Below are 27057 nucleotides of genomic sequence, written 5' to 3'. Positions count from 1 at the left end.
GCACCTATTGCCACAGCTATAGATATAGGTATTTTGAGAATCCGCCTTAACAACCGATGGTTAACAATGGCTCTAATGGGAGGTTTTGCTAGAATAGGCAATAATGAAATCACTGTTTTAGTAAATGATGCAGAGAGGGGTAGTGACATTGATCCGCAAGAAGCACAACAAACTCTTGAACTAGCAGAAGCTAACTTGAATAAGGCTAAGGGCAAGAGACAAACAATTGAGGCAAATCTAGTTCTCCGACGAGCTAGAACACGAGTAGAGGCTATCAATATGATTTCGTAACAAGTTGGTGTGTCCTAATAATTACAAATTCTAAATTAAAAAGTTAAAATTTAAAAGGAACAAAAAAAAAGAAGAAGGGTGAGAAAAGATAAAAAAGAAGAATAAGTAAACAAAACAAGGTGGGTCGAAAAACTTATTAGATACCATCGATTCCGGTATCTAATAAGTTATACCTATTATACCTTACCTACTATTGGATTTGAACCAATGACTCCCGCCGTATGAAAGCAATACTCTAACCACTGAGTTAAGTAGGTCATTTATCACCCTAAATAGAGAAAAGGTACCTATCTATCAGATCAATGAATTATAAATGTAATCTTACTTAATAAGCAATACTAACGCAATTATGAATCAAAGAAATTGGAACATGTAATATGAATCTTGACAAGAAATTGTATACACAATATGATAAAATATGGAACAAAAACACTAAGGGCTATAGCTCAGTTAGGTAGAGCACCTCGTTTACACGCGCGCCAATGTTTTTTTTTTTTTTTTTCAGAGGAGTCCATCATATAAAATAATCAAAAGAGTTGATCTTTTTGAAAAATCGATGTCTTACTCTTAGGGAAAAAAACAAGAGAACAATAGCCTGACGAAGAGTTTAGTCACCAAAAAGAATCCATAGTTGATTTGATATATTGATATGGTGAATACCCAGTCTATTCAATGCCAGGCATAACAAGTATAAGGACTCAAAAAAAGTCTCTTTTCTCCTATATTATGAACTTTAAGGTGTATGAAGTTTCATTTCTTATTACTTTAGTTTAAGTAGGTAGATAGAGAGTCCATTTAACTTAAGTTGATACAGGCCAAAAGCAGACCTATGTCAGGATAATCCTTCTTTGAAATACTTTGGTAGTGCTCTTAGATTCTAATCCACCGAGCACAGGGAGTCATTTCATTTTTCTTTCTATCAAGAAAAAAGATGGTAGACTAACTGATATTTCTATCAGTTAATGAAAAAGCCCAATGCAAAGAAAATGCACGTTGGGTCTTTCAAACAATTCAAATCATTTGAAAAAAAAAAATCAGTTTGATCTGTTTTACCGAGAAGGTCTACGGTTCGAGTCCGTATAGCCCTAATTATTTTTATTCCTGCGGATCTAAATTAAATATCTAACATCTCTCATTCTTAACCCCCATCTCGTTACTAAATACTCTCTATTTCTAATCTATTAGTATTAATAGATTACTATATAAATAGTATTTGTACTACAAATAGTAGTAGAAAAGATTTTTAAATTTCCATTCCAATTTCCATATAAATATTATCATATTCGATAAAATAATAATAATCTTATTATACTTGGATACCTTCTAAATTTTGTTAGAAACGATTGAATTCAATTCAAATTGAATAGAAAGTGAATCTATTATAAATTAATGAATGTTAATCTAGAATTCTTCTGTTCCTATAGAATACTATTCTATAGGAACAGAAGAATTCTAAAATTTGGAATTGAAATCGACTAATAATTAACCCCAATCCGGTATATTTTCTTTACTTTATAGGAGTACGTTTATGTTTTTGCTTTATGAGTATGATATTTTTTGGGCATTTCTAATAATATCGAGCTTTATTCCTATTTTGGCATTTCTAATTTCTGGAATCGTAGCCCCGATTAGGAAAGGGCCAGAGAAACTTTCTAGTTATGAATCGGGAATAGAACCAATGGGCGATGCTTGGTTACAATTTCGAATCCGTTATTATATGTTTGCTCTAGTTTTTGTTGTTTTTGATGTTGAAACGGTTTTTCTTTATCCATGGGCAATGAGTTTTGATGTCTTGGGGGTATCCGTATTTATAGAAGCTTTCATCTTCGTGCTTATTCTAATTGTTGGTTCAGTTTATGCATGGCGAAAGGGGGCGTTAGAGTGGTCTTAATTTTTGAATATTTAGACAATAAAAAAAAAACATTGAGACAGTTATGAATTCAATTGACTTTCCCTTACTTGATCGAACAACCCAAAATTCAGTTATTTCCACTACATTAAATGATCTTTCAAATTGGTCAAGACTATCCAGTTTATGGCCACTTCTCTATGGTACCAGTTGTTGCTTCATTGAATTTGCTTCATTAATAGGATCACGATTCGACTTTGATCGTTATGGACTGGTGCCACGATCTAGTCCTAGGCAGGCAGACCTCATTTTAACAGCGGGAACTGTAACCATGAAAATGGCCCCCTCTTTAGTTCGATTATATGAACAAATGCCCGAACCAAAGTATGTTATTGCTATGGGAGCCTGTACAATTACGGGGGGGATGTTCAGTACCGATTCTTATAGTACAGTTCGGGGAGTGGATAAGCTAATTCCGGTAGATGTCTATTTGCCAGGCTGTCCACCTAAACCGGAGGCTGTTATAGATGCTATAACAAAACTTCGTAAGAAGATATCTCGAGAGATCTATGAAGATAAAAAGGGTTCTCAACGAAAAAATAGGTGTTTTACTACCAACCACAAGTTTCATGTTGGGAGAAGTACTCATACGGGCAACTATGATCAAGGACTATGCTATCAATCGCTATTGACTTCAGAGATACCCTCTGAAACATTATTTTTCAAATAAAAAAAGTTCAGTATCCTCCCACAAAGTGGTGAATTATTATAAAAATAAAAAAGGGCAGGAGAAGTAAAAAAAATGCAGGGTCGTTTGTAGATCAAAAAAGATCAATGTGTCACATGCTTGCAAATCAGAGTCGTTGATCTTTTTTGATCTAACGGCTCTGAGATGAGGTGTCAAAATTTAAAATTTAACACCGGTGTCAAAGGATCCTTCCCCTATATATATATATATATATATATATATATATATATATATATATATATATATATATATATATATGAGGTAAGATCTTTTGATATCAGTGTCAAATTTCAAATTTGACACCTCATCTAAGAGCCATTAGATCAAAAAAGTATATGATACTCATATTTTTTTCTTCTTTCTCTTCTCCTCACATTGGCCCATATAGATCTTATACACTTTTATATGTGTGTAGAAAATAAATTTATTTTATATAACATGAGAAATATTAATCCTTATATATATATATTTGTGACGGAGCCGCGTTGGCTCCAGGGCCAAGTTTTTAAAAATTAGTCACGTTTTAGATATGTGTAAATAATCATAGCTAAGTTGCAGCACTGGAAAGAAATAGAATTTAGTATCTAAAATTGGCTAAGTTTTTTTTATACAGGCTGAGTATTTTTGAACGGGATAGGATCCGTTTACAAATTTTTTTTTCAAATTACATTAAGTACGACCGGTCGTACACTACATGATTAAAGTATGACCGGTCATACTTATTGTAGTTTGTAAGAGTTTATAAAAAAAAAATTGTAAATATAATCTGCCCTTTTTTGAACTATATATGTGTAAATTTTGTTATTATATATGATTTCGGCTAAATCCTTATATATATAAATAAAGGAAAAAGAGTGTCTTTTTAACAGTTTTTAATTATATATTCCAATAATATATAATTATAATATTAAAGTTGTATTTCTTTTACTTTGAAGTCATCAAAAAGCTTCTGAAAAGAGAATTTTTTTTAATATTATAACTTTGTATTTTCAAAAACATATAATTAAAACTGATAAAATAACAAAATATATAATTAAAACTGATAAAATAACATAATTTATGTGAACTCACATATAAAATCATATGATAAAATCGCGTGCATGTGCAAGCGATTAGATTAATAGTATATTGCTTCGTTATAGTTGTAGCGCACGAGCATTCAACAATGGAATCTATTAATTTATGGGGTGATTCTTTGCTTTTGTGTGCATGCATACGAGGCTCTTTGACCCATTGGAGTTTCTTGGGATTTTAATTTAATAACGAGATATTTGGTTTACTATATTTATCAATTGGGGTCATTTAGTAACACGAGGGGGACCTTGCGTCACTGAGTGCCGCACATCTCCCCCTGCGTCACTTCCCAAGTTGTGATACCATTCTTTCACTTCCCAAGTTGTGATACCATTCTTTCAGAGAACCAATCATTCTGGAGCAAAATTCTTCAATCACCTTGTTTTTATTTATTTTTCATTTTTTTTAATTGAGTGCTGTCTCTCTTCCTTGGGGAACTCACACGATTGTGTCAAGTGGCACAATTCCGTTTGTCCAGTTACCGTAAAACTTCGGAAGGCCATAACTTTTGACTCGAGAATCCAAATCAAATGTTTTTTTTTTATTTCACATAACTTTTCGAGATCTACGCAATACGCAATGACACCTCATTTAACATATTTTGTCTCTCACAAACATAATTCAAATTTGTAAAAAAAATAGAATATGTCAAATAAGATGTTTGTGAGAGATAAAATATTTCAAATGAGATGTAATTGCGTAGATCTCGAAAAGTTATGTGAAATCAAAAAAATTAATCTGATTTGGATACCCGAGTCAAAAGTTATGATCTTCCGAAGTTTTTTGATAACGGGACAAACGGAATTGTGCCACTTGGCACAATCGTGTGAGTTCCCCAGGAGAGAGGGCGGCACTCAATTAAAAAAATAAAAAAAAATAGAAAAGTATAAGTAATGCACGGGGAGATATGCGACACTCAATGACGCCGGATCTCCCTTGCGTTACTAAACAACTCTGGTTGATAAATACAGTAAACCAAATACCTCATTAATAAATTAAAACCGCAATGGATCAAAGAGCCTCGTATGCATGCATAGCCTCTTCGGAACTTTCAACTTTGTTTTTTATATATACGCGCGCGCGCACGTGTCTCACTGACACAAAGTCATTGCATTTACATGTGAAAACAGATCATCATTTCATCAGATATATATACCTAACGTGCACAAAAATTCACTGAATTTGCATGTGAAAACAGATCCTTATATAAAAAAGTACACTTCGTCATTTCAAATATAGATCTTATAAATTTTATCTGATTAAATTCCTGTAAAAAAATCAAGTAAATAAAATTAATCATAAAATGATACAATTCATATCTTGGATGCCAATCTAATTAAAATTAAACAAACATTAATAAAAGTAAAGTTTAAACATGCAATCAATTTATAGAATACTTATTTATAGAACAAATGAATTCATTTCCTATTACTAGTAATCTTTTCTAGAAGATAATGTGTCTGCCAATTCAAAGAAGCCTTCAAAATTAGCATGGCAACTAACATGGGAGGTTACGTTATGACCGTGAGAGGCAACGAAATAGGAAACATCATGTCCAACAACAACAAAAACAACTTCAAGTCTTAACTTTCACCTTCTAGACTAACAATTTTTAATTTTTTGAAAAACCCTTTTTTTCATGTTCCCTTCTCATCATAAAATTTTCATTATCTTATGCTTTCACAGGTATATATCTATCTATCAATACTAAATATAATTATATATAACAATAATTGCTGCAACAGCAAAACACTGAAGGTGTGCTGGTTTTTGCAACATCTTGATCCGACACAGCCGTTTGTTGGATTGGACCCCACCACCTTTTAACCAACTCTAACCATGTCTCTCTCCCTCTTCTTAAGTTCTTTGATTCCTCATACTTGCCCTTGTTGCATAGAGAAGGGGAGGCCACACACCCCCCACCATTTCATCTTATGCAACCAAAAGGGTATAATACCTTTGCACCTCTTTTTGCTTTTGAATATGGGTCCTTCTTAATTTCTAACAAATAAAAAGTTGTTTTTTTTCTTTTTCTTTCAAAAAGACAACGTGTGTTCTGGTGTTTTGTTTGTATGTCTTAGACTCAATGATGATGTCTGAGATTTCTTCTCTGTGGTTTGTCTCGTCCACCTTACTTTGTTGTTTGTGAAGTCAGCATATATTGGGCATTATTTTGTGTTCTACTACTATATTCTTATTATATCTTGTTCTATTCACATTTTATCTTGCTTTTATGGATTCCTTTTCTCTTTGTTTCCCTTTTTTATTGTTAAAATTCCTGGCAGGCAAATATGCACTTTCATTGTAGTTGCAACTACATTTACATGCATTTCACATGGACTCATTGCATCACATCAATCAGCTACAAGTTTTTATTATATATGTTCTCTTCTTCAGCTTTGGCCTTTTCACATAATTTCATTTTTTCTCTTCTTGAAAAGGAATAGAAGCTTCCTTGAAACTGAACCTCAAATCAAAACCTATGTTCACGTCTCTAGCCCAGTCTACATATGCTAAGAAATTTCACAATATTTAATTATTTATTAACTGAATAAGGGGCAGTGAAGATCGAACTCGTGACCATTTGAGCTCTTTAAAGAACTATTTCAACCCAGAAGCTTAAGCTGTTGGGGGTGAGACTACATTAATAGTTTTGTATTTGTCTGATATATTGGTTTATGATCAGTCTTCCTCAAGTGTTGACCTTCATTCTTTCCATTCCCTCCCTGGTGGATCCATTGAGCTATTGAAGTTTTCATTACAATTCCCATTGAAATTTCTCACTTTAAAATTGGGTGTAAAACTACTTATTCTTAATGTGTTCTTATTATGTACACGGTCTTGTTTGAAGGTCATGTTTTAATCTTCTTCAACAATGTATGTATTGACACTTCATCTATCTGGTTTCTCTCTGTTTTGTTCAATTGTGATGCTCAGTTTGTTACAAAGACAATTTTGAAAACTTGCAAGTGTTGCTAGACAACATACTACAATGGGTGGTTGTGTGTCAGTACCTTCCAACACCATTAAAAAAAGGAGGAAATTCCATAGACGAATAATAAGAAGACGCCGTGGAAAGATCTTAAATTCAGACCTTAATGGTGGCAAGAAGAGGATTAGTGATGCAGGGAACCATGTAACAGATTATTCTGTTAGTGAATTTGTTCAAATGGACTTTGAGAATGGTTCAACATTCCATCTTACGCAGCTTGAATGGCATCACAGTGAACATGATGCAAATGGTATGTTCTTGTTTTTCCTTAATATGTCCTCTCTTTTTCCCTTCCATAATTTATAAAGTTAATTGGCTGAAAAACTTGTTAAGAACATATTTAGGATCAACACACGTACATTCATCATATAGAACCAATCTCCTTAGAAGTTCTTGTTATCAATGGAAGAGCTTTAACCTTAGATTTTTAGTTAGCATGATAGTGAACCATTTGCACATGAAACTATATAATTGTTCTAACTAAATCTTTGTATACTTTAACACATAACGCTCATGGTTTTTTCAGTTGTTAACAATAAATACTTCTCCTATAATTGCTTAATTAATAAATTTCTTGACATGAAACTCAAAATGACTTTGTCATTTCATTGCTTGCAGCAATATGCCAAGATGAAGCCTTTTTTGATTCTGTCAGTATAATGGAATCTGAATCTGATGATGACTTCACTAGTGTCCATGGAGGTAATGAATGTTACACCCTCATTGTTGTACCTTGAGTACAAAAATTCACAGGAGTGGCTTATTGAGATAGTGTTATGGCAGATGACACTGATGGAACAGCAATGTTGTATGTGAAATTAAGGCTACTTTGTCCTTTTTATATTCTCACTATTCTGATTCTTGTTTCTTTCCTTGGTTTGGGGTTTATATGCAGATGGTTTTCAATTGGTTGGCAACACAAATGGAAACATCTCAAGTGGCCAAGTGCACCAGTATGAAAGATCAGCATGTTTTGTGGATAACAACCATCAGTATGAAGAATATCATGAAAGTTATGTTAAAGTTGATGGAGGTAAATCAGATAGGTCTAAGGGCAAAGATGAAAATGGATTTGCCCCAATCAGTACACAAAGTTATGGAGTTTCAAGATTAAACAAGAGTCATAAGAGCTTCAAAGGTATAAAAGAATATAAGCATACTTTGGAGGAGAAGTCTCAAGAGAACACACTGAAACCAGGTCTTCCTTTACTAGCACCCTCTGACAAAATAAAAAATGGGCCAAGCAAAGGTGTCCAGTCTCTTAAAATGCAGTCATCAATTTTTAGGCTTTCTTTCAAGCGGAGGTCCTGTGATGTAGAAGAAACCACTGAACTATGTAAGTGATAAAGAAACTTAATTTTCATTATGTGGAAATAAATTCACATGGTAGAGTAGGCATTTTAAAAACTTGCATTAGTTTGGACTTGTAGTGTAGTATAGTGGAAAATGTTTTGAAGCATGTAAAGAAACCATCTCACCCAAAAGCTTAAACTGTTGGGTGAGACTACATTAATGATTTTATATTTCTCTAACATGCCCCCTCACACGAGAGCTCACTGAGCTTGAAGGCTGGACAATGCACATGCCCACTTACCTGTACTACAAAACTTTACAATACTTAATTAAGTATTAATTAAATGGGCGCCGGTGAAGATTAAACCTGTGACACCGAGACTCTGATACCATGTAAATAACCATCTCACTCAGAAACTTAAGCTATTGAATAAAGCTACATTGGTAATATTTTTATTGTAATGCAAGTACCACAGAAGCCACTTTTTGTATGTGACCTTTTTTATTTTTTGGCATGGTATCTAATTTCATCTGTAGTCTAAAATTATTGCATGTGCAACATGAACATTTTTTAATCATACTGATAAGGCTCCTTAATCTTATATCCGTATGTAAGGTCAATCAAAAAGATATCTGTATCGTCCCATAGCAGGACATATAATATCATGTCAGAAAGGAGAAAAGTCTTCAGGATGTTGGTCTGAAATTCCACCTTCAACGTTTAAACTCCGTGGTGAAAACTTTTTCAAGTATGTCATTTACTTGCCTTCATGGATATATAGATATATGCATTATATTTGTATATTTTGTTTGAGCTTTCTACTTTTGATGAGATTATTAGAAACAATTGTCTAATCATTTACTTTTCAGAGACAAGCGCAAGCTTCCTGCATCAAATTATAGTCCATATATTCCAATTGGTGTTGATCTATTTGCCTGTCACAAAAAGATACATCACATTGCCCAATTCCTTCAACTTCCAAATGTGAAAGCCATTGGGAAAGTTCCTCAACTTCTTATTGTAAATATCCAGGTACTTTAGTATTTCATTTATTCCATGTTCATATTTTTTTTTGTCCATATTATTCATTATTATGAGATTGGCCAATACTGATGCTTATATATATACATATATGCCTTGTGGCAGTTGCCTACATATCAGGCTGCAATGTTTGGTGGTGACAGTGATGGAGAAGGGATGAGCCTTGTACTATATTTCAAGGTTTCTGAGACTTTTGATGAACACATTTCTTCCCAATTTCAGGAAAGCATAAAGGTACTTCAATTGACCACTACTATTGCAAATCATTATTCTTTGTTACAAGTTTAGTCAATTCATAGTACTTAATTAACTTATATAAAATGATGCACCTAAAACTGACTTAGAATCGTGCGTGTATTCTAGGGTTGTTTGACACCGAATAAAAGGATGTTTAAGATTTTTTTATTGGAAGTTGAAAATCTGAATATTGTTATCATTTTTTGAAAACAAAGATTTCCCTTATCAATCCCAATTCATCTCTTTAGCCCAATTTTATGTGCGTTCGCCAAGTAAATAGGTTGTAGTAGATTTCTTTTCTAGTTTATTCATATATCTATATTTCCAACAAAACTCACTTCAAATCTTTTATATTCGATTTACCGGCTTTTTGATCCTTATAACCCTTTATTATTAATTAATTACCGATTTGACCTTGATTATAAACTATTTCAAAAATTTAACCTCCTCAAAAAACATAACACCAATCTGCCCCTGTTTGACCATTGACCACCAAGCTTAACCGGGTACACCCCTCTCTACCCGGGTATTTTTTGAAAATTTTTATCTACCCGGGTAGGGAGGGGTGTACCCGGGTGTTGTTCTTCGTACTGATAAATTGCTTGAATTATTTACCCGAGTAAGGAGGGGTGTACCCGGGTAATTGGGAGCTCGTGAAGCTTGATGAAGAAGATACCGACAATGCCTTAAGTGTGGTGGATAAGGTTACTTCATCTGGCATAAGACCTTCATCGACCATTAAACCAAACAATTCCACCACATCTTCAATGGCACCACGATGAGACAAAGAGGTCATCAATGAGTTGCAACACTCCAAAGTCCTCTTGGGAAGGCATTCAAATACAGCTACAGAGCTCTCAATCTCCCTGCATTTTCCATACATATCAATCAAAGCAGATTGAATGTGCACACTCCCTTCATCAAAACCCAATTTTAGAACATGACTGTGAATCTGCTTCCCCAAATGAATGTCTTCAGTTCTACTGCACAAATTCAAGAAACCCACCAATGAACGAACCGGTGGTCGAAGATTTACCCGGGTACACCCCTCCTTACCCGGGTAAATACTTCAAGCAATTTCTCAGTGCGAAGAATAATACCCGGGTACACCCCTTCCTACCCGGGTATTTTTTGAAAATTTTTGTCTACCCGGGTAGGGAGGGGTGTACCCGGGTAGGCTTGGTGGTCAACGGTCAAACAGGGACAGATTGGTGTTATGTTTTTTGAGGGGGTTAAATTTTTGAAATAGTTTATAATCAAGGTCAAATCGGTAATTAATTAATAATAAAGGGTTATAAGGGTCAAAAAGCCTTGATTTACCTTTTTCTTCAATGCATGCCATCTTGTGTTAATTAGAATTGAAATATTCGTTTCTACATTTTCATTTACTCTTAGATTTCATTCAATATCAAATGTGTCATTGTATGCATTAGAATCCTTGAATGGATTCATGTAAGATATAACTAGAGGAAGCCCCAATTGTGTATTTAATGCTTGTAGATCAGCACCATTTTTCTTTAAGCCTTCTAGACAGTTGTTTTAAACCAGTATGAAGCATTAATGCTGTAACTTGCAAATACTTTGTGCCAAGCTGTTCTCCATGACTACATTTAGAAGTGTTGTTTATACAATTATAATAGTTTTTCTATGTGTCACTCTGCTTATTTAGAATTATATTTGATTTAGACAGAATATATCATCTCCAGCATTACAATCTGTATTAACTTGGTCCACATTTTCTATATATGCTATAGAAACTCGTTGAAGATGAGATTGAAAAGGTCAAAGGATTCACAAAAGAATCAAGTATTCCTTTCAGAGAAAGATTAAAGATCATGGTAGGACTTGCCAACACTGAAGATATGCACTTGAGTTCCACCGAAAAGAAGCTAGTAAATGCTTATAATGAGAAACCTGTCCTCTCACGCCCTCAGCACAACTTTTACAAGGTATATCTCATATATTTACATATTTATTAGTACTTTGATGTTGCTAGCATATAACTGTCATAGATTTTCTGATAAATGTGGCCTACAACTGTGCTTCCAAATTACATTTCAATGTAATTCTGCAATGAAATTTAACGAGGCTATGCCAGATTGGTGATATTCTTTCACTTTTCAAAAAAGCTGTTAGGACCCATTTGCAAGGTATGAGATTTGGAGTCCTATATTAGTTGTATGGGAAATTAATATGTAGTTTATAAAGCCTTGGCCACTCTCACTTTTTATGCTAGCTTTTGGGGTTGTGCACCTAAAGGTTTTTATCAAAAGTTTTTAAGACAATTGCTATCTAGGGATGTAAATAAACTTTGTTATGCTTACTGATATGGATGATATTAGAAGAGGATTAAGTGTTGTTTTATTGGCAAACATATAAAATTACCTTGTTTATGTGACATGATGGGAAGAGGTTATATTTGTACAGACACAAAATCCAAAAATTATGTTAAACAAAAAGAAAATGTAACATAAGCTTTTGTCTCTGATTTTTTATTATAACCTTTCTCTTTTTATTGTTTATGCAAGCATGTGTTGTTGCATCTGCAACTTGATAAACATGCAATACTTTACATGTAATATATAAGCTTTTGCCTTCTTTGTTACTCGTGACACTGGATTGATTCTTAATTTCCAACTTGTTTATTCTATCTGTAATAGGGTCCTAACTACTTTGAGATTGATCTGGATGTTCATCGATTTAGCTACATATCAAGAAAAGGACTTGATGCATTTCGAGATCGTTTAAAAGATGGGATTCTTGATCTAGGACTAACCATTCAGGTATCATGTTATGTTTGCCCACATTGTCATTCTAAGCTATAAACATTTGCATTTATGGCCATTAATGATCTAAAATATACTTGCTAGGACAGTGAAGCACCAACCCTCCCTAGCTATTTTCAGATACCATAACCCTTCTTTTTGAAAGAAAGAAAGAAAAAAAAACAAAACACTTAAACTGACCATCATTTTAAATTTCTAATAACAGGCACAGAAACAAGAAGAACTTCCAGAGCAAGTGCTATGCTGCATTAGATTGAACAAGATTGATTTTGGTGATAATGGTCAAATACCGGGACTAATTACCCTTGATGGTGAATGATAAAACGTTCTACAATACAAATAAAATTAGGGTTAAAGTTTGTCCTTTTAAAAGGAGGTAACTTATATCCTTTTAGCAATTTATAACTATATACTAAGAGTAGTATGTAGTACATAATTATAATATTAAAGTATTTTTTCTACTTTCCACATCAGCAAACAATATCGGAAGAGAGAAAAAAAATACAACTTTGATATTATAATTATATATTACTCTTAATACATAGTTATAAATTGCTAAACGGACATAAATTACCTTCTTTAAAAGTACAAATTATTTTCCCATAAAATTATTTATTATGTTCATACTATACTTCCCTGGCTGAACAAAAGTCTTAAGGTCTTTATATTGGATGCAAATGCAGCTCCTGAAGTAACATCTGTTAAAATGTACATGCAACGGCAAAGAAATTAAGAGGAAAATAGACCTGTATTGGCGAATGAAGGAAAGTTGTTTTTTTAAGTAAATGTTGGTGATGATTGATGCCAATATTCTTAACTACCTATAAACATGATTGTGCCTCTTAAGATATTTAGTTATTTTTCTTTTTATTATCTAAACCAATGGAGAGGAGGAAGATGCAGTGGTTGAAAAGTGTTGGCACCGAATAATCACGTACAGAATTGAAAAACAGAAAATAGAGTAAGGAAAAAGAATTGAGACACAGATTTCATTTGGCTCACCCAACATGGGCTATGTCAGAATAATATTTAACTATATTTTCCTTACCGTACTCGTTACAAAGCATTCTTTTAACAAGGAAAATATAAATAGGCTTAAAACCTTGAGCAATGGTAGCTATTTATGAGCTCGATCCTAAATTACTAAAACAGAGAAATAAAATAAAATAAATTTGAGGCCCCGCAACAATATCAGACCTCCATAGGACTCTGTTGATTTTCTTGGCATCTCGCTAACAAAAAATCGTCATCTAAATGTGAAGTATGGGTCATATTTAACAAAAAAGAAAAAGAAAAATAGAAGGTGATGGTTACACTCAGCTATGCAACACATCAAACAAGTGAGGCTTGTTAAATGTCTAGAGACTAGATATGTCTAAATGGACAAGAAGTTAAAAAATCGTCATCTAAATGTGAAGTATGGGTCATACTTAACGAAAAAGAAAAAGAAAAAAGAAAAAGAAAAGGTGATGGTTACACTCAGCTATGCAACACATCAAACAACTGAGGCTTGTTAAATGTCTAGAGACTAGATATGTCTAAATGGACAAGAAGTTAAAATATATTTTTCAGGAAGGGTCATTATTTGTTTCTTCTTCATGATTTATAGAATATGTCAGCACAAAATCCCCATAGTCTCAAATTTTGCACACGAACAATCAGCTGTGAATGTTTCTGTCAAATGGTAGTCAACAATTGCCCACCCTTTTTTACCAACTTCGAGAGACCCTACTCTGTACTTGATAAGATTTTCAGTTGTTAAAATCTTTTCATGAAAGTAATCATGTAAGGCAGTCTTCCACTCCCTTTTAAAGATCTCAAATAATTTTCTTGTGTATCGCTCTCCAGCTATTGCTTCAATGGGATGATTAGTCTCTAAATTTGCTTTTGTATTTCTAGTTTTAAAATCTTCATCTTCTTCTGCATCCCTCCTAGACTTGATTGCTTTGTCATATTGGGTAACAAAGTCATTTAACATTGTATTAGAGTTGACGTATCTATCAAAAAATGCATTAATGCTCTCACTTCTGCCACTCGTGGTCATTCCGGCAAAAAAAGTAACTTTCAAATATACTTTTGCCCAATGATGACGTGCGCAAAAACAATGTCGTGCTCCTGGAAATATCTTAGCAATTTCTTTTCCCACAGCTTTGTCTTAATCAGCGATAATAGCAATAGGAGACTTATCAAACATACATGTCTGAAACTGTTCAAACAACCATGTAAATGTTGCCTCTGTTTCATCTTCTAACAAAACAACAGCAAATAAAATTGATTGTCCATGGTGATTAACTCCCACAAAAGGGGCAAAAAGAAACTTGAACTTGTTTGTTTTGTAAGTCATATCAAACACAAAGACTTCGCCAAATTGAGTATACGCAGCTCTCGACCTACCATCTGCCCAAAAGATGCTTCTTAATGTACCATCTTTTGCCAGATGCATATCAAAATAAAAAGATCCATCAAGAGCAGACTTCCTTTGAAAGTTTTTGATGATGCCTTGACATTCTCGCCCTGCATTATTCTTTCTCTAGCCTAATATAATAGTGCTAATTTGAACTGGGGTAATATTAACTTCTTTGTTCATAGCGTTCACCACCTTTGAGATTTCTGAAGACGCTAAACCCTCTTGATAAAGCTAAGAAACAATAGATTTAGTAAAATCTGAGCGTCATAAATCATTATGAGAAAGAAACTTCTTCACCTTTGAAGGAGTGTTAATCAATGGATGATTGTGTGTATCGTTGAACTTCTCCACAATCCATGATTCATCTACTAACTTTATTTGTAACATAGCTAAACAATTAGTCCTTGTATCCTTTCGTCTTTTGACATTATCCACATCAACTCTTTTATCATTTAGTCTCTTGAGACCTTGCTTTGAGCACACATAATTCCACTTATATGGTTGTTGTGTCTTTGCATTCTTGTTAAAATACTGTTACGTATTCCAAACCCCTTACCTTCAGCATAGTCATTATAAAAACATGTCTTAAAGACTCTACCTAAAATAGGAGCCTCATTGAATCCACTATCATCATCTCCCACAATATCTTGAACATTATCTTCCCCACAATCACCATCTTTGTCTTCCATGATTTCTCACTAATCATCTTCTCCAAACCCATCATTGTTTTTCTCCAAATCAATAACGGCATCAAAAAATACTAAACTTCCACTCGTGTGGTCTTCAATAGTTGTTATTTGGGAGTGATCATGATAAAGATATCAATAACTTAATCAGCAGCACCCACAACCATTTTGACACCGGAATAGCCTCTTTAAACTTGATAAGGAGCTACGCAATTTATATATCTTGTACACAAAATCAGATTTGGGATGAAAAAAAAGCAATAAATAAATAAATAAAAGAAAAAAGAAAAGCTATAATACCATACCAATAATTGCTCTTTCTATGCGCCTTATTGTAGGAGAAGCTGTATCTATAGCAGCTAATCTGCCTACAAAGGTAATTTTAACATAAGTATCAACAGTAGCCTTCATAAAGCACAAATATTATTATATCTATGTCCAACTTCAATCCTCCTTCATTAATAGAGGGGTGATTTCAGTTTCCATATTATTTCTTACTTATAATATACAGCAGAAAGGTTGTTGAAACTGATTAATTTTAAGCTAGTTCATGTAGGGTAATCGAATTGGCATACATAAAACCTTTGTTTAAACTTTATGATTGAAGGTATATTGATACAATAGTAAAGGGAAAACAAAGTTGTGATGCAGGTAAACAAAAAAATGAACTTTGTAAGACCATGTACCTGTGATTAGAGAGAGAGAGAGAGAGAGAGAGAGAGAGAGAGAGAGAGAGAGAGAGAGAGAATGAATGAATAGAAGGGGAAGACGTGAAAGCAAAAAGGCAATTAAAAAGTGTCCTAACTTAAGATGCAATAATTTGTATGCAGCACAGCTTCTTACTTGTATTGTGTGTCTTTCATTCACATTTAGACACCAATAGCAGCTTTTGGTATGTGAGGTTGAGAATGAACCCTAAACCCTAAACTGATTGAAGAAGATGAATTGATCGTGGAAACCGATGACAGAGAATAACGACGCGAAAGAAAAGGAAAATTAGATTTTTTTGCACCTAAGCTAAAACTACACCGTTTTGGGGTAACAGGAAATAATCCTTTGACAGAAATAATATTCCCTTTTAAACAAACCAATTTCTAACCATTTCGTAAAAATTAATAATATCAAAATCAACAATACAATTATTACAAATTTGTTGGAATTGATGGCAAATGAACCCAACTAAAAACTAAAATTATTAAAAAAAATGTTTAATTTTTTTAAAAAAAAATATAATATCATCCATTAAAAAAGGGTTTTACTTCTACCAAAAAAAAAAAAAAAGGAGTGGATGGTGTTATAAATCTCATGTTACATGATATAAGATATGTCATAACACATACTCAAAAAGATATGAGGTCCATTTTATTTTATTTTTTAATGAAATTTACTTATTATTTGTGTCTATGACATGACCACATCTTATCCCATAAAACATGTTACTCATAAAACCCTTTTAAAAAAAAATAGCCTTACACCCTTACACCTTTTTGTACGAGTCTCCTCCCTTAGAGCTCTCTAATAATCTTATAATTTAAGAACTTCCTGTATTGGAGCTCCCATCACTCTCTCCCTTGATATTCTCTTCTTATTTTTATGAATTAGGTTTAAGAGTTTGTTTCTTATTTTATTTGGCTGTCTAGAATCTTACAAAATCCCCACTCTTCTAATTCTTATTAGGATTCCAAATATTTTAGTTTTGGGTCAATTTGGTTGTTTACAAATTTTCTTTTAAGTTTATCTTTTAAAACTTGCTCAAATTATTTCAAAATATTTTAATATTACACCTAAAAATAAGGAATCCATAAAATTTATGAGAGTGAATTCACCTTATAGTTGTAATTCTCTTATATAATCATTTCATGTTAAGTAATATATAAGATGATCAATTTCCAAAATTTATAGAGAGGAGTTAAAATACTAAAATCCCAAATAGAGGTTACCATTATCAAATAAAATCAAGTAAAAATCTAAATAATTATTAAAGTTTATGACTCGTGTAATTTTACAACATATCACCCCTAAAAAATTCAGAATACAGCTTCAACCAATCCTGCACCTGACAGTTGAAGAAAACAGCATTTCTGGAGCCAAAATCCAACGAGACACCCTTCACTTTGTCATAGTCACGCGGGAAATGAAAAGTTTTGGGTCATGATTAAAACTTTCACTAGCATATTTTTTATTTTATTTTTTTAGAGATATTCCAATAACTTTTTCATTGCTTCGCGATTAGTCTAATTTGGAGCAGGTCGTGATTAAGGCTTTAAACCCTTTCTAAAGATGGTATTGGAAATAATCGAACACATACTCTCACTCTCACTTGTTCAGTTCTCTTGACACCAACTAAACTACCATCATTTGATTTTCACTGACATATTTTAGTTTCATGCAATTATTTTGTTGTGTTTCTGTGTCCAAAGTTCCAGAAGAAGGCTCAAATTCAATTAATAAGTTGATGGGATTAGTGTTTCACATATGGTAAGGGATAATTTTATCTCCTACATACACATAAAAATATATAGGATTCGTTATCAAAAAAAAAAAATATATATATATATATATATATATATATAGGATTCATATTTTCTTTTTCTCTATATTCTATTCACATGGTCTCACGTGAGTTCCACGTACTTTTATGTATTTGTAAAAAATAAAATTACCTTCTACCAAATATTAATCTAAGTTTATTGTTTTCATTGAAAGCCGTAATGACAATTAGAATGCATTTGTTAATATTAAACGAAAAAATTGTCAATTGTAAGCATATTCGACTTTCATTGGTAATTGATTTCTATTTAGGCAAAAAAAAAAAAAAAAAATCAAACTGTTTCCATTTTAAAGTTTTAAACTCGTTTCTCTAACTTTTTTTTAAAATATCTTTTTGTACCAACAACATGGATCTACTTTCATAAAATTGTTCCAGCTTAACCAATAATTCCCTCGCTCGAACCAAATTTGTTGAGTAATCAATGAACCGGTATTATTATCATTAAGCTGATTTTTATCTAACACTAACGAAAGAAATTGTAGGTATAATCTTCATCATAATTTTTGTTATTAAATTAATACAATAGGATTTTTTAACGTTGTTAGCACTACTAACAGATTAATTTAACTTGACTCCTATGTAGCAACAATGATGTTTTGTCATATACATTAACTGAATTAGTATGTAAGAAGATGGAATTAGCCTTTAGAAAACGTTGTATTAATTTAATAAATTAAAAGACTAATTTACAACAAAAATCAATCAAAGGATGTATTTGAAAAATAAAAAAATTAGAGATCTTTTTTTTCTCTTATTATAACTAGCAGTGAAATGGTTCCTTGTCTTGTGATGTTATGTTGCCTTTATTTATATAATATATATGTTCATTAGCATTGATCATTGAGGCATAAAGCTTTAATGAATTGGGAAGAAGTGTTTTCCTCAGTTTTTCTTGAAAAAGTCATGCAGGAATGTTTGCTTTTACCCTTCATGCCCAAAACAGCAATACATGTAAACAAAGTGACTATGGCCTTAACTCTTTGTTAATTACTTGTGCTGTCCAAATAGGTTTGGCAACAACATGAGATATGTCAGAATACTTTGAGATTCTTCTTTTGGTGCAGTTCTTTTTTCTTTTCTTTTTTAATATTATAGGTTATTTAATTGTTGAGAGAAAAAAGTGCATGTACTAGGATAATGAAATTCCATCAGAAAAGTAAACCATTCTTTAATTATACAATCTTCCATTTTTGACATCTTCCATATGTAATTTTATATTCTGGTTTTGATAGAAGGGTATGAACAGTTAACTCTTGTGATCAAAAGGAAGGTAGAACCACCAATATGTCAAAAGAGGTCAAGTCAGAAGTTAGAATGGTTCAGATGCCGCTAAGAGAGTTCAGCATTGGCCAAAATGTTTTATCAAGCACCCTTGTAGAGTTGAAGATTACTCCACTCCCCTAATCCTTGCATCATTTGTCTGTAAACCACAAATTGATTTAAAATGTTGTCTTAAACAACAATGACTTTTAATTTACTCTTAAAAAGATGTAGGACTCAAACTAACATGGACTACATTAAGATGAGTTTCTCTTGGGGCCTACTTCAAAAACCAACCAAGATGCAGCACTAACCAAGCAATTTAATAGTAGTCTACATATAAAAGAAAAATATAGAGCACAACTAGTCTATGTAGTCATTGGGCCTTTTGATCATAATGATGCGAAGGAAATATTTTACTCTATTGATTCAAAATCCAAATATTTTGTCAAAATAATGCAGTGAGATACGCACAGGAGTGTGCGCATTCAAGTTGCTCATGGAAAAGGTGCGCGACTTGAATGCGTACACTCGCCATGTATGTCTCACTGTATTATTTTGACAAAATATTTAAATTTTGAGTCAATGGGATAAAATATTTTCCTTGTCACATTAAATAGGTCAAAAGGCCTAGCCGTGGGATTATAAATGGATATGTGCTGAAAAGAATTCATGTGACCCTGACTGCCATAGCTCCAGAGGTAAATGAATCTAATGGTAAAATAGAAATAGATGAAAGTCTAACTTTTGTATGTATAACAATGCCCCAAATAAAAATACATTATTTACCTCTTCCAAACCTTGATTTACGAGCTGCATGCCGCATACCATTTTCATTCCAATGTGCACCTTGTTCTCTGTGGCCCTGTAAAATTTTTGGTAAAGAACACAATATGTAACATGATACAAATAGAATACATAGGTATTTTGGACAATATAAAAAATTCATTTTACATCTACTATTCAGAAATAAAGTGGAATTTTTTGCATGCACATGCATATAAACTCATCTATACATATATCAAGTGTTAGTACACACTTGCCAAGTCTGAAGCTCATGTCAGTTTGTGTTAACAGCAAGTGGCACTTGGAGTTTAATTTAACAATGATAACCTTGTGGTTTTGTGTGATCTAAAGCATTTGTTTACAGTCACATGAGGATTTCATATCTACCTGAGGATTTATCAGTTCTGCAGGATCAAAATCCATGGATACCCTTTGTTTGGTTAAATCATATGTGCCTTTTGCAAAGTTTGGATCAAGTGCACTGATTTTGCTTCTTGAGCCATCTGATAGTGTGGATGAAGCATCTTGTTTTCTTCTTTTTGCCCATGTAAAGCCACTAGATCCTTGGACCTGTGTTGGGACACTATAGCCTTTACCATTAGCATCATTCATCATTTGAGAAGCCTCTGACATTGCATCCAATGCAGGCTTTGGTTGGTGCATGGCTCCTCCTTTTCCCCTTGTAAGATGTGCTTTACCATCATCTCTACGAGCATTTTGAGGAATGTTCTGCATTTCCTTCAAAAAGAAGGATAGGTAAGTAAACAAAAGTATTAATCTTCATGTCATGAAGCATTGTACATAAAAAATGAGTACCTCTTTTGAAGTTGTTTTATTGAAATTGTTCGGTTCTTGCAAAACTTTAGAGACTCGTCTTTGTTGCCTTCTTGATGTTGCAGCCTCTCTTATTTTACCTACACTCGTCTTTTTCCTGAGAGTAATCATAGAAATAGGAAATAAAGCACTCAGTTTTATTAGAAACCATAATCAGGTACACTATCCACTTTAAATAACTTGCTTGGTAATGGTTTATATGAACATTCAAAGTAATAGGAGGTTATGAATATAGACAGGATGATAAACAAAATTTTCACTCCAATTGTGCATTCATGTTTAGGTCCTGAAGTTTATGCAACCTATAAGTTTCGTTTCACAAGCACAACACACATAATAGGGGTGTTCATTAACCGATCCAAACCGATTCAAACCGCGGTGACCGAACTGAAAAACCGATAACCGAATAAACCGAAAACCGAAAAATCAAAAACCGAAAAAAAACTGCAAATTTTAATTGGATTGGATCGGTTTTCGGATAGGTTGATGAAAACCAATCCGATCCAATCCAAACCAATCCAATATATTAATTTTCCTCTACTTACTTGGATTTTTTCTCAATCATAGCCCAAAAATGTCTAAACCCAAGACATGTTAACCCATCAACTACACCTAATGAATAAGACTTAGGAATAAGACTCAAAGCAGGAGAAAAATTCAATTGCATGAATAGCTATTTCCATGACAATTTTTAATGAATAATAAAGATCACTATAAACTCTTCCTATGTATGTATGCATGCATAAGATGTAACGAATCGGCCATAAAAGAAAACAACTTTCTATATAAGATGAACCCCCAAATAATTTGAGATAAAGGTGTTGTTGATGTTGAATAAAGACCACAATAATTTACCTGTATTCATCGTCTCGACTTTTAGCATCCATTTCTTTGCTAGGTGGATATTTTGGAAGGCTTGATGGATTGCAAGCATATGGCTTGGTGCTGAAATACTACACAGAGTATACCATGAAACATAAAGTCAGAAATCCAAATTAATTAAACATAATTTGGATAACAAGTGCAAACATCATAACAAATTAACATTTTAAGAATAACAGTAATGAAGTATACGCATGGAACATCTATTCTTTATCATAATAAGAATCCTTCTAAAAATGAGGATAAACAATATATAAACAAAACTCAATGGAATTTACCTCAGACATTAAGGCAGAGGAGGCAGTCCCACGCTTGTAGGGGTCAATGGACAGTAAAGTCTCTAGCAGGTTTATAGCACTTTCAGGAAAATCTGCACACCTTTCCCGAAGAGAGCTTTCATAACTAGTCTGAGGCTTAAACATTGTTGCATGAGGAAGCTTACACTTCTTCCAGAACTCATCAGGTGGAGAACCACACAGCTTAAAAATTTTGTGTAATTGTTCAACCTGTAGACTCAGTGTTAAAGTGTAATTAATGAACTGGTGCATGGTTTGTGTTATCTTCTTATCCCTTAGTTATCTTAACTTCAATATATGATTTTCTAGTTAACAATTAACAACTTCTTTCTTTGAACTGTATATACAATAATATTTGTAAAGAACCAATTCAACCCAAAAGCTTAAACTGTTAGACGAGGGCTTCTTTAATAGTTTATATTATACTCTAACACGGCCCCTCACACGAGAACCCACTGGGCTTAAAGGATGGATAATGCACAGGTCCATCTACCTGTACTAAGAAAATTCCACAAGAGAAAGTGGGGGGGCGGCCGTGAGGATCGAACCCGGGACACGAGGTTCTGATATCATGTAAAAAACCAATTCAACTCAAAAGCTTAAGCTGTTAGGTGAGAATCTCTTTAATGGTTTATATTATACTCTAACAATATCATAACAGTCCCAATGACTATACCATCTGAAAGGCATGGAGAAACTGTTTTCACTAGTAAAAAACAATTGCTTCTTGTTTACACACAAATTAAGACCCCAAACAAATGCATGTGTTGTTGAATAAATGATTAAATACAATACATCAATTATGAGGATTACCTCAGTTCTCCCCTTAAGGATAGGCTTCGCCAGAAAAAGTTCTGCAAATACACAGCCTACACTCCATAGATCCACTGATACTCCATAATTGGTTGATCCCATCAAGAGCTCAGGAGGGCGATACCATAGAGTCACTACACGACTTGTTAAGTGATGCTTGTTATTTGGGCTAATTGTATTTGCTAATCCAAAATCTCCTATCTTGAGAACACCTTCATTGTTCAACAAGATATTGGATACTTTTATGTCTCTATGGATAATCCCACGTACATGACAATGCTCAATTCCACTCAATAGCTGCCTCATGTAACACTTTATCTGTGGAGAGGAAAACAGTGAACAAAAATGTAACATTCAATGTAGAAAAGTGGCCTAGCTAACTTTTGAACCCCCAAAAATAAATAATGGTGAAAGAAAAATAGAAAAATGAAGGAACCAAAAGAAAAAATAACAAAGTGAGTCACCAATGCAGTCTTAATAATTGTCTCTCCCAGAAGCTTTAAAGTTTGTGGCACTGAGTTATATTATTCAAATAAAGTAAATGAGTATAAAAGAGAAAAAAAAACTATGGCTTTTCTACACACTGTAACTATGAATTTGGAAACATAGAGATTAGATATAACCAGCCAAATACTTCTTATTAGTTTTCAAAAAACAGAGAAATTGGACATCTACCATGGACCTCGGTTCAATCAATCAGTTCATCGATTACTCGACTAGTCCGATTCGCGTCAGATAGAACCACATGGACAGCAAAACTCGCCCTACCAAGTTTTTAGTACAGATGCATTTCTAGGAACTAGAACTCGAAACCACTGGTTAAACTAGAACAACCCCTTACTAGCTGATTCACGTGCTTGGTGATTTGTTCAATCAATGTTAATGTGGAGCATACTGCATATCATTCTTTAAAGACATAGATTTATAAGAAATGAGATAGCTAACAAACCTGTGAGTCAGTGAAGACAATGTCAGGACGTGATACTAGGCCAGCAAGATCATGCTCCATGTATTCAAACACAAGGTATATGCTATTTGATAGTCGAGCAGTGATTATACCCTCCAATTTCATGATGTTTGGATGATCAAGCCTACGGAGAATTGTTATTTCTCTTGCCATGAACCTTATGCTCTCAGGTTGTAAATTGTCAAAACGCACCTTCTTCAGAGCAAACATCCTCCCAGTTTCAACTTCACGTGCTCGGAACACACTGCTATATGTACCTTGTCCAATCTATAAAAACGGAAACATTGAAAAACTAATCATAAAACCAAAATGGTTGACCACATATTCACACACAACATGACAAAGCAAATACAGATTAATGAAAATGAAATTAATCATTGTAAACCAAAAAAATATACTTTTGAGCTAAGAATTTGAACACGCTAAGTTTAGCTTGCTCAACTAAGATCTTTACATGCTTGTTCCTAACTCATCATCAGCTGGTTCACCAGTATAACGTTAAATAATTTTTTGTTTTTTTACTAGTTTAAGGCAACATTTTCAATGAAGAATACAATAAGAACTTAAATTACATATAAACTAAAATTCTTTAGTATTCCTGTTATTTTGATAAAAAATGTTTCAGTATTCCAGAATAAATTAATATTATGACTTTTTTTTTTAAGGACTGTAAAAAACATCAAAAAAAGAGAAAGTAAAAGAACAACAAATACTTTTATTATATATTAGACTAGTACAGTGACATGAACTGCATTTCAACTGAATTTATCTCCAAAGTCAAAAACTTCGAATTTAAAAATCAACTGTCCCCTCCTACCATTTAAAGATCAAGCTCGTTGGCATTCAGAATCACTGTCTATGCCCTGAATAAATTTTTGGCACTACCATTGTACTAAAAATTGAGTGCATCTTATCAATAAAAATATGATATATCAGCCAATTTTTTTTTTTTTCTGCCAATTTTTTTCTCTCTTATCTGATGTGTAATGCTTTTATTGATGAGATGTCCTAAATCTAAGTGCAACAGTAGCACCAAAAATTTATTGCCCTTAACTATATTCCACCAATGCCATTAGGGATGGGACCACCCTTCTTAATAGCTCCAATAAGTTACATAGTTTTTTTTTTCTTTCACCAACCAATTCATAGGTAACTTAATTAGTCGGGTTCGTGGGCTAAGGTCCATCGAATGTTTTGTCACAGAATGTCTTTTTTATTGTGGAATTCGTCTTTAAGCATATATTCTTACGAGTACATAGTTATAAATGATAATATTAAAGTTATTTTTTTTTCTCTTTTTTATTTCAGCAAAAGGAAAGAAAAAAAGGAAAACAACTTTAATATAATAATTATATACTTTCTGAATACATTATTAAAAATGAATTGCAGTACAAAAATCTCGTTCTTACATCATAATATTTATATTTTCCATTGTATATCTCAAAACAACATTTTATTAAAAGAAAAAAGAATGGAAATTTGAATGGTGCAATGCAATAAGCAATAGGTAATAGTACCTTATCTAACTTTTGAAAAGAATCAGCTTTGAGAGGAACCCATCCTTGTACAGCTTCTGCTGCAGCAGCTGTGAGCCAAGAAGGCCAACCAGCAGCATTCTGTTCAGCCTCAACATACCTATGAGAGAACCCAATCTTGAAGCTGAAAGAACTACTACTTTTCTTTGAGTTGTTCTTGCTGAAATTTTTCTTATGTTCCTCTGATGATGTTCTTGGTTCCACAACCAATAACCCAGAATGTCCCCTCGAAGATGCATGAACAACCTCAACAATGTCACCGACCGCCGGCGACGGAGGAGAATCTCCGGCAACCGCATTTTTGGAGTTAATACAACCCATTTTTGATTAAAAAAAATGGATGATGATTATGATGATGATTGTAGGGGAAATTCCCCCCTACATCAACACCCCCCAATGCGGTTGCTGTACCCAGAATATAAAGGGAGTCACAGAAGAAGACAATGAGAAGAACCCAGAAACAGAGGCATTTGGAATTGCAGGAAAAATGGTAGCTTTGTTGTGGAACACAACAATCCCCTGTTTCTCTCTCTCTCTCTCTCTTCCCCTGTTTTTCTCTGTCTCTCTTTCTCTCTCTTCCCCTGTTTTTTTTTTTTTTTTTTGTTTCTCTCTGTCTTGTATTCAATTTGACCAATCCTTTCTGTTTTCCCAACTGGGCATGCGAGATCCCCGGGAGAATAGGGGGTGGAGGATTTTCAAGCCTGAAATGGTTCATTTTTATTTTTTTATTTTTTTGTATTGTAAAAATAAATAGGAAAAAAAATATGGTGTAATGTGACAGTTTGGATTTGGAGAATGTGTTATGATTTTGAGTTAGTTGCTTTTTCATGCTTTGGTTGGATATAGACAAGGACAATGAGAAAGACAGTGATGTATGATGTTATGACTCTGTGCAATGCAATGGTGGCAGTTGTTGCAACAGCTCCATCAGGAGAATGCAGGATTGTGTTGTAATTTGACACCTGTTTAGTTGTTAATGTTATTATTGGCCAGTTTTCTATTTTTGTGACCTACCCTTCCATATTTCTATTCTGTATAATTGGATATAACTATTTTTTTTTTACAAGAAAAATGTTTGTCCTTATTACTGTCTTTTTACTTAAAATTAGTGTTCACTCATTTTATCTCCATAATTTTTATTGTGTATCTTTTTCTCTCACTTAAAAGGACACAACTTTATATCCTTTAAAAGAATACAATTATATGTTCTTTAAAAGGACCAACATCAAATCTTTTTTTATTATTGAGAAATTTTATTTATATAATTTTTTTCTTATGAGTTATTAGCATGATTATATTTTTATTAAGTTAAAATACAGTCACATTTCCAATTAAAATAATTTTTTTGGTCAAAAAATATTATTTTAGCTCCTTAATATATCTCCTTTGGTTCATGTTAACTAAACTCAAATAATAATGTTGTGAAAGATTTTGGACACAAAATGTCACAATGCAAACGAAAGCCGACAAAATAATTGTTGCTATAAAATTGTAAGAAATTTTTTATGTATTTATCATTATTTTTTGAAGAGAGATAGATACAATTTTCGATGACAAGAAAAATGTAAAAATTTATTTTGAGAAAGCCGTTTCTGTGCTGCAATACTTGTCATAAAGTGGCCCCAAAAATGAAAAAATATAAAGTAAAATGAATTAAATAAGGTAAAGAATACTTTAACGGGTGGACATCATTCGATTCGTTTTTTTATGTCAATTTGACTGAACCAG

The 27057-nt window shown here is 33.1% G+C and overlaps 4 protein-coding genes across 4 annotated transcripts in view; 3 read left to right on the top strand and 1 right to left on the bottom strand.

The window, feature by feature from the left end:
* Nucleotides 1–22, top strand: part of LOC133302352 (ATP synthase subunit beta, chloroplastic-like) — a 1563-nt gene extending 1541 nt beyond the window's left edge. Inside the window, exon 1 of the mRNA XM_061502115.1 lies at nucleotides 1–22. This exon is cut by the window's left edge and continues 1541 nt beyond it. The gene's annotated coding sequence lies outside the window, so the exon portion shown is untranslated.
* A 1985-nt stretch (nucleotides 23–2007) lies between these two features.
* On the top strand, nucleotides 2008–2937 carry LOC133302345 (NAD(P)H-quinone oxidoreductase subunit K, chloroplastic-like). The gene is given in 2 exon segments (XM_061502108.1): nucleotides 2008–2867; nucleotides 2869–2937. Coding segments are annotated over 2 exon segments (711 nt in total). The 5' UTR covers nucleotides 2008–2225.
* Nucleotides 2938–6954: 4017 nt separating this feature from the next.
* LOC133302344 (protein ENHANCED DISEASE RESISTANCE 2-like) lies at nucleotides 6955–12631 on the top strand. The gene is made up of 9 exons (XM_061502107.1): nucleotides 6955–7204; nucleotides 7573–7656; nucleotides 7850–8290; nucleotides 8864–8996; nucleotides 9118–9280; nucleotides 9395–9523; nucleotides 11281–11475; nucleotides 12187–12309; nucleotides 12518–12631. The coding sequence occupies exons 1-9, from the start codon at nucleotides 6955–6957 to the stop codon at nucleotides 12629–12631; spliced, it is 1632 nt and encodes a 543-aa protein (XP_061358091.1).
* Nucleotides 12632–19997: 7366 nt separating this feature from the next.
* LOC133302343 (cyclin-dependent kinase C-2 C-like) lies at nucleotides 19998–25650 on the bottom strand. Its single transcript, XM_061502106.1, has 8 exons — nucleotides 25312–25650; nucleotides 23777–24061; nucleotides 22828–23145; nucleotides 21997–22224; nucleotides 21692–21789; nucleotides 20819–20933; nucleotides 20390–20731; nucleotides 19998–20081 (listed from the first exon to the last, which is right to left on the bottom strand). The coding sequence occupies exons 1-8, from the start codon at nucleotides 25648–25650 to the stop codon at nucleotides 19998–20000; spliced, it is 1809 nt and encodes a 602-aa protein (XP_061358090.1).
* Between the last annotated feature and the right edge of the window lie 1407 nt (nucleotides 25651–27057).

The sequence above is a fragment of the Gastrolobium bilobum genome, unplaced genomic scaffold (genome assembly GCF_033153095.1).
Source record: "Gastrolobium bilobum isolate Gb01-03AN ecotype WA unplaced genomic scaffold, APGP_CSIRO_Gbil_v1 utg10233, whole genome shotgun sequence".
NCBI lineage: Eukaryota > Viridiplantae > Streptophyta > Magnoliopsida > Fabales > Fabaceae > Gastrolobium > Gastrolobium bilobum.
Note: the sequence above shows the minus strand (reverse complement) of the source record. Positions and strands in the feature narration are given on the sequence as shown.

Bases quoted from the DNA above. Each gene is read 5' to 3' on its own strand.
- LOC133302344 (XM_061502107.1), top strand. From the start codon at position 6,955: ATGGGTGGTTGTGTGTCAGTACCTTCCAACACCATTAAAAAAAGGAGG. The intron at 7,205-7,572 runs GTATGTTCTTGT...CATTGCTTGCAG, and splicing joins CAGTGAACATGATGCAAATG to CAATATGCCAAGATGAAGCC. The intron at 12,310-12,517 runs GTATCATGTTAT...TTCTAATAACAG, and splicing joins ATCTAGGACTAACCATTCAG to GCACAGAAACAAGAAGAACT.
- LOC133302343 (XM_061502106.1), bottom strand. From the start codon at position 25,650: ATGGGTTGTATTAACTCCAAAAATGCGGTTGCCGGAGATTCTCCTCCG. The intron at 23,146-23,776 runs GTTTGTTAGCTA...TCCTCTCCACAG, and splicing joins TTGTCTTCACTGACTCACAG to ATAAAGTGTTACATGAGGCA. The intron at 22,225-22,827 runs GTAATCCTCATA...CTGAGTCTACAG, and splicing joins TCCTTAAGGGGAGAACTGAG to GTTGAACAATTACACAAAAT.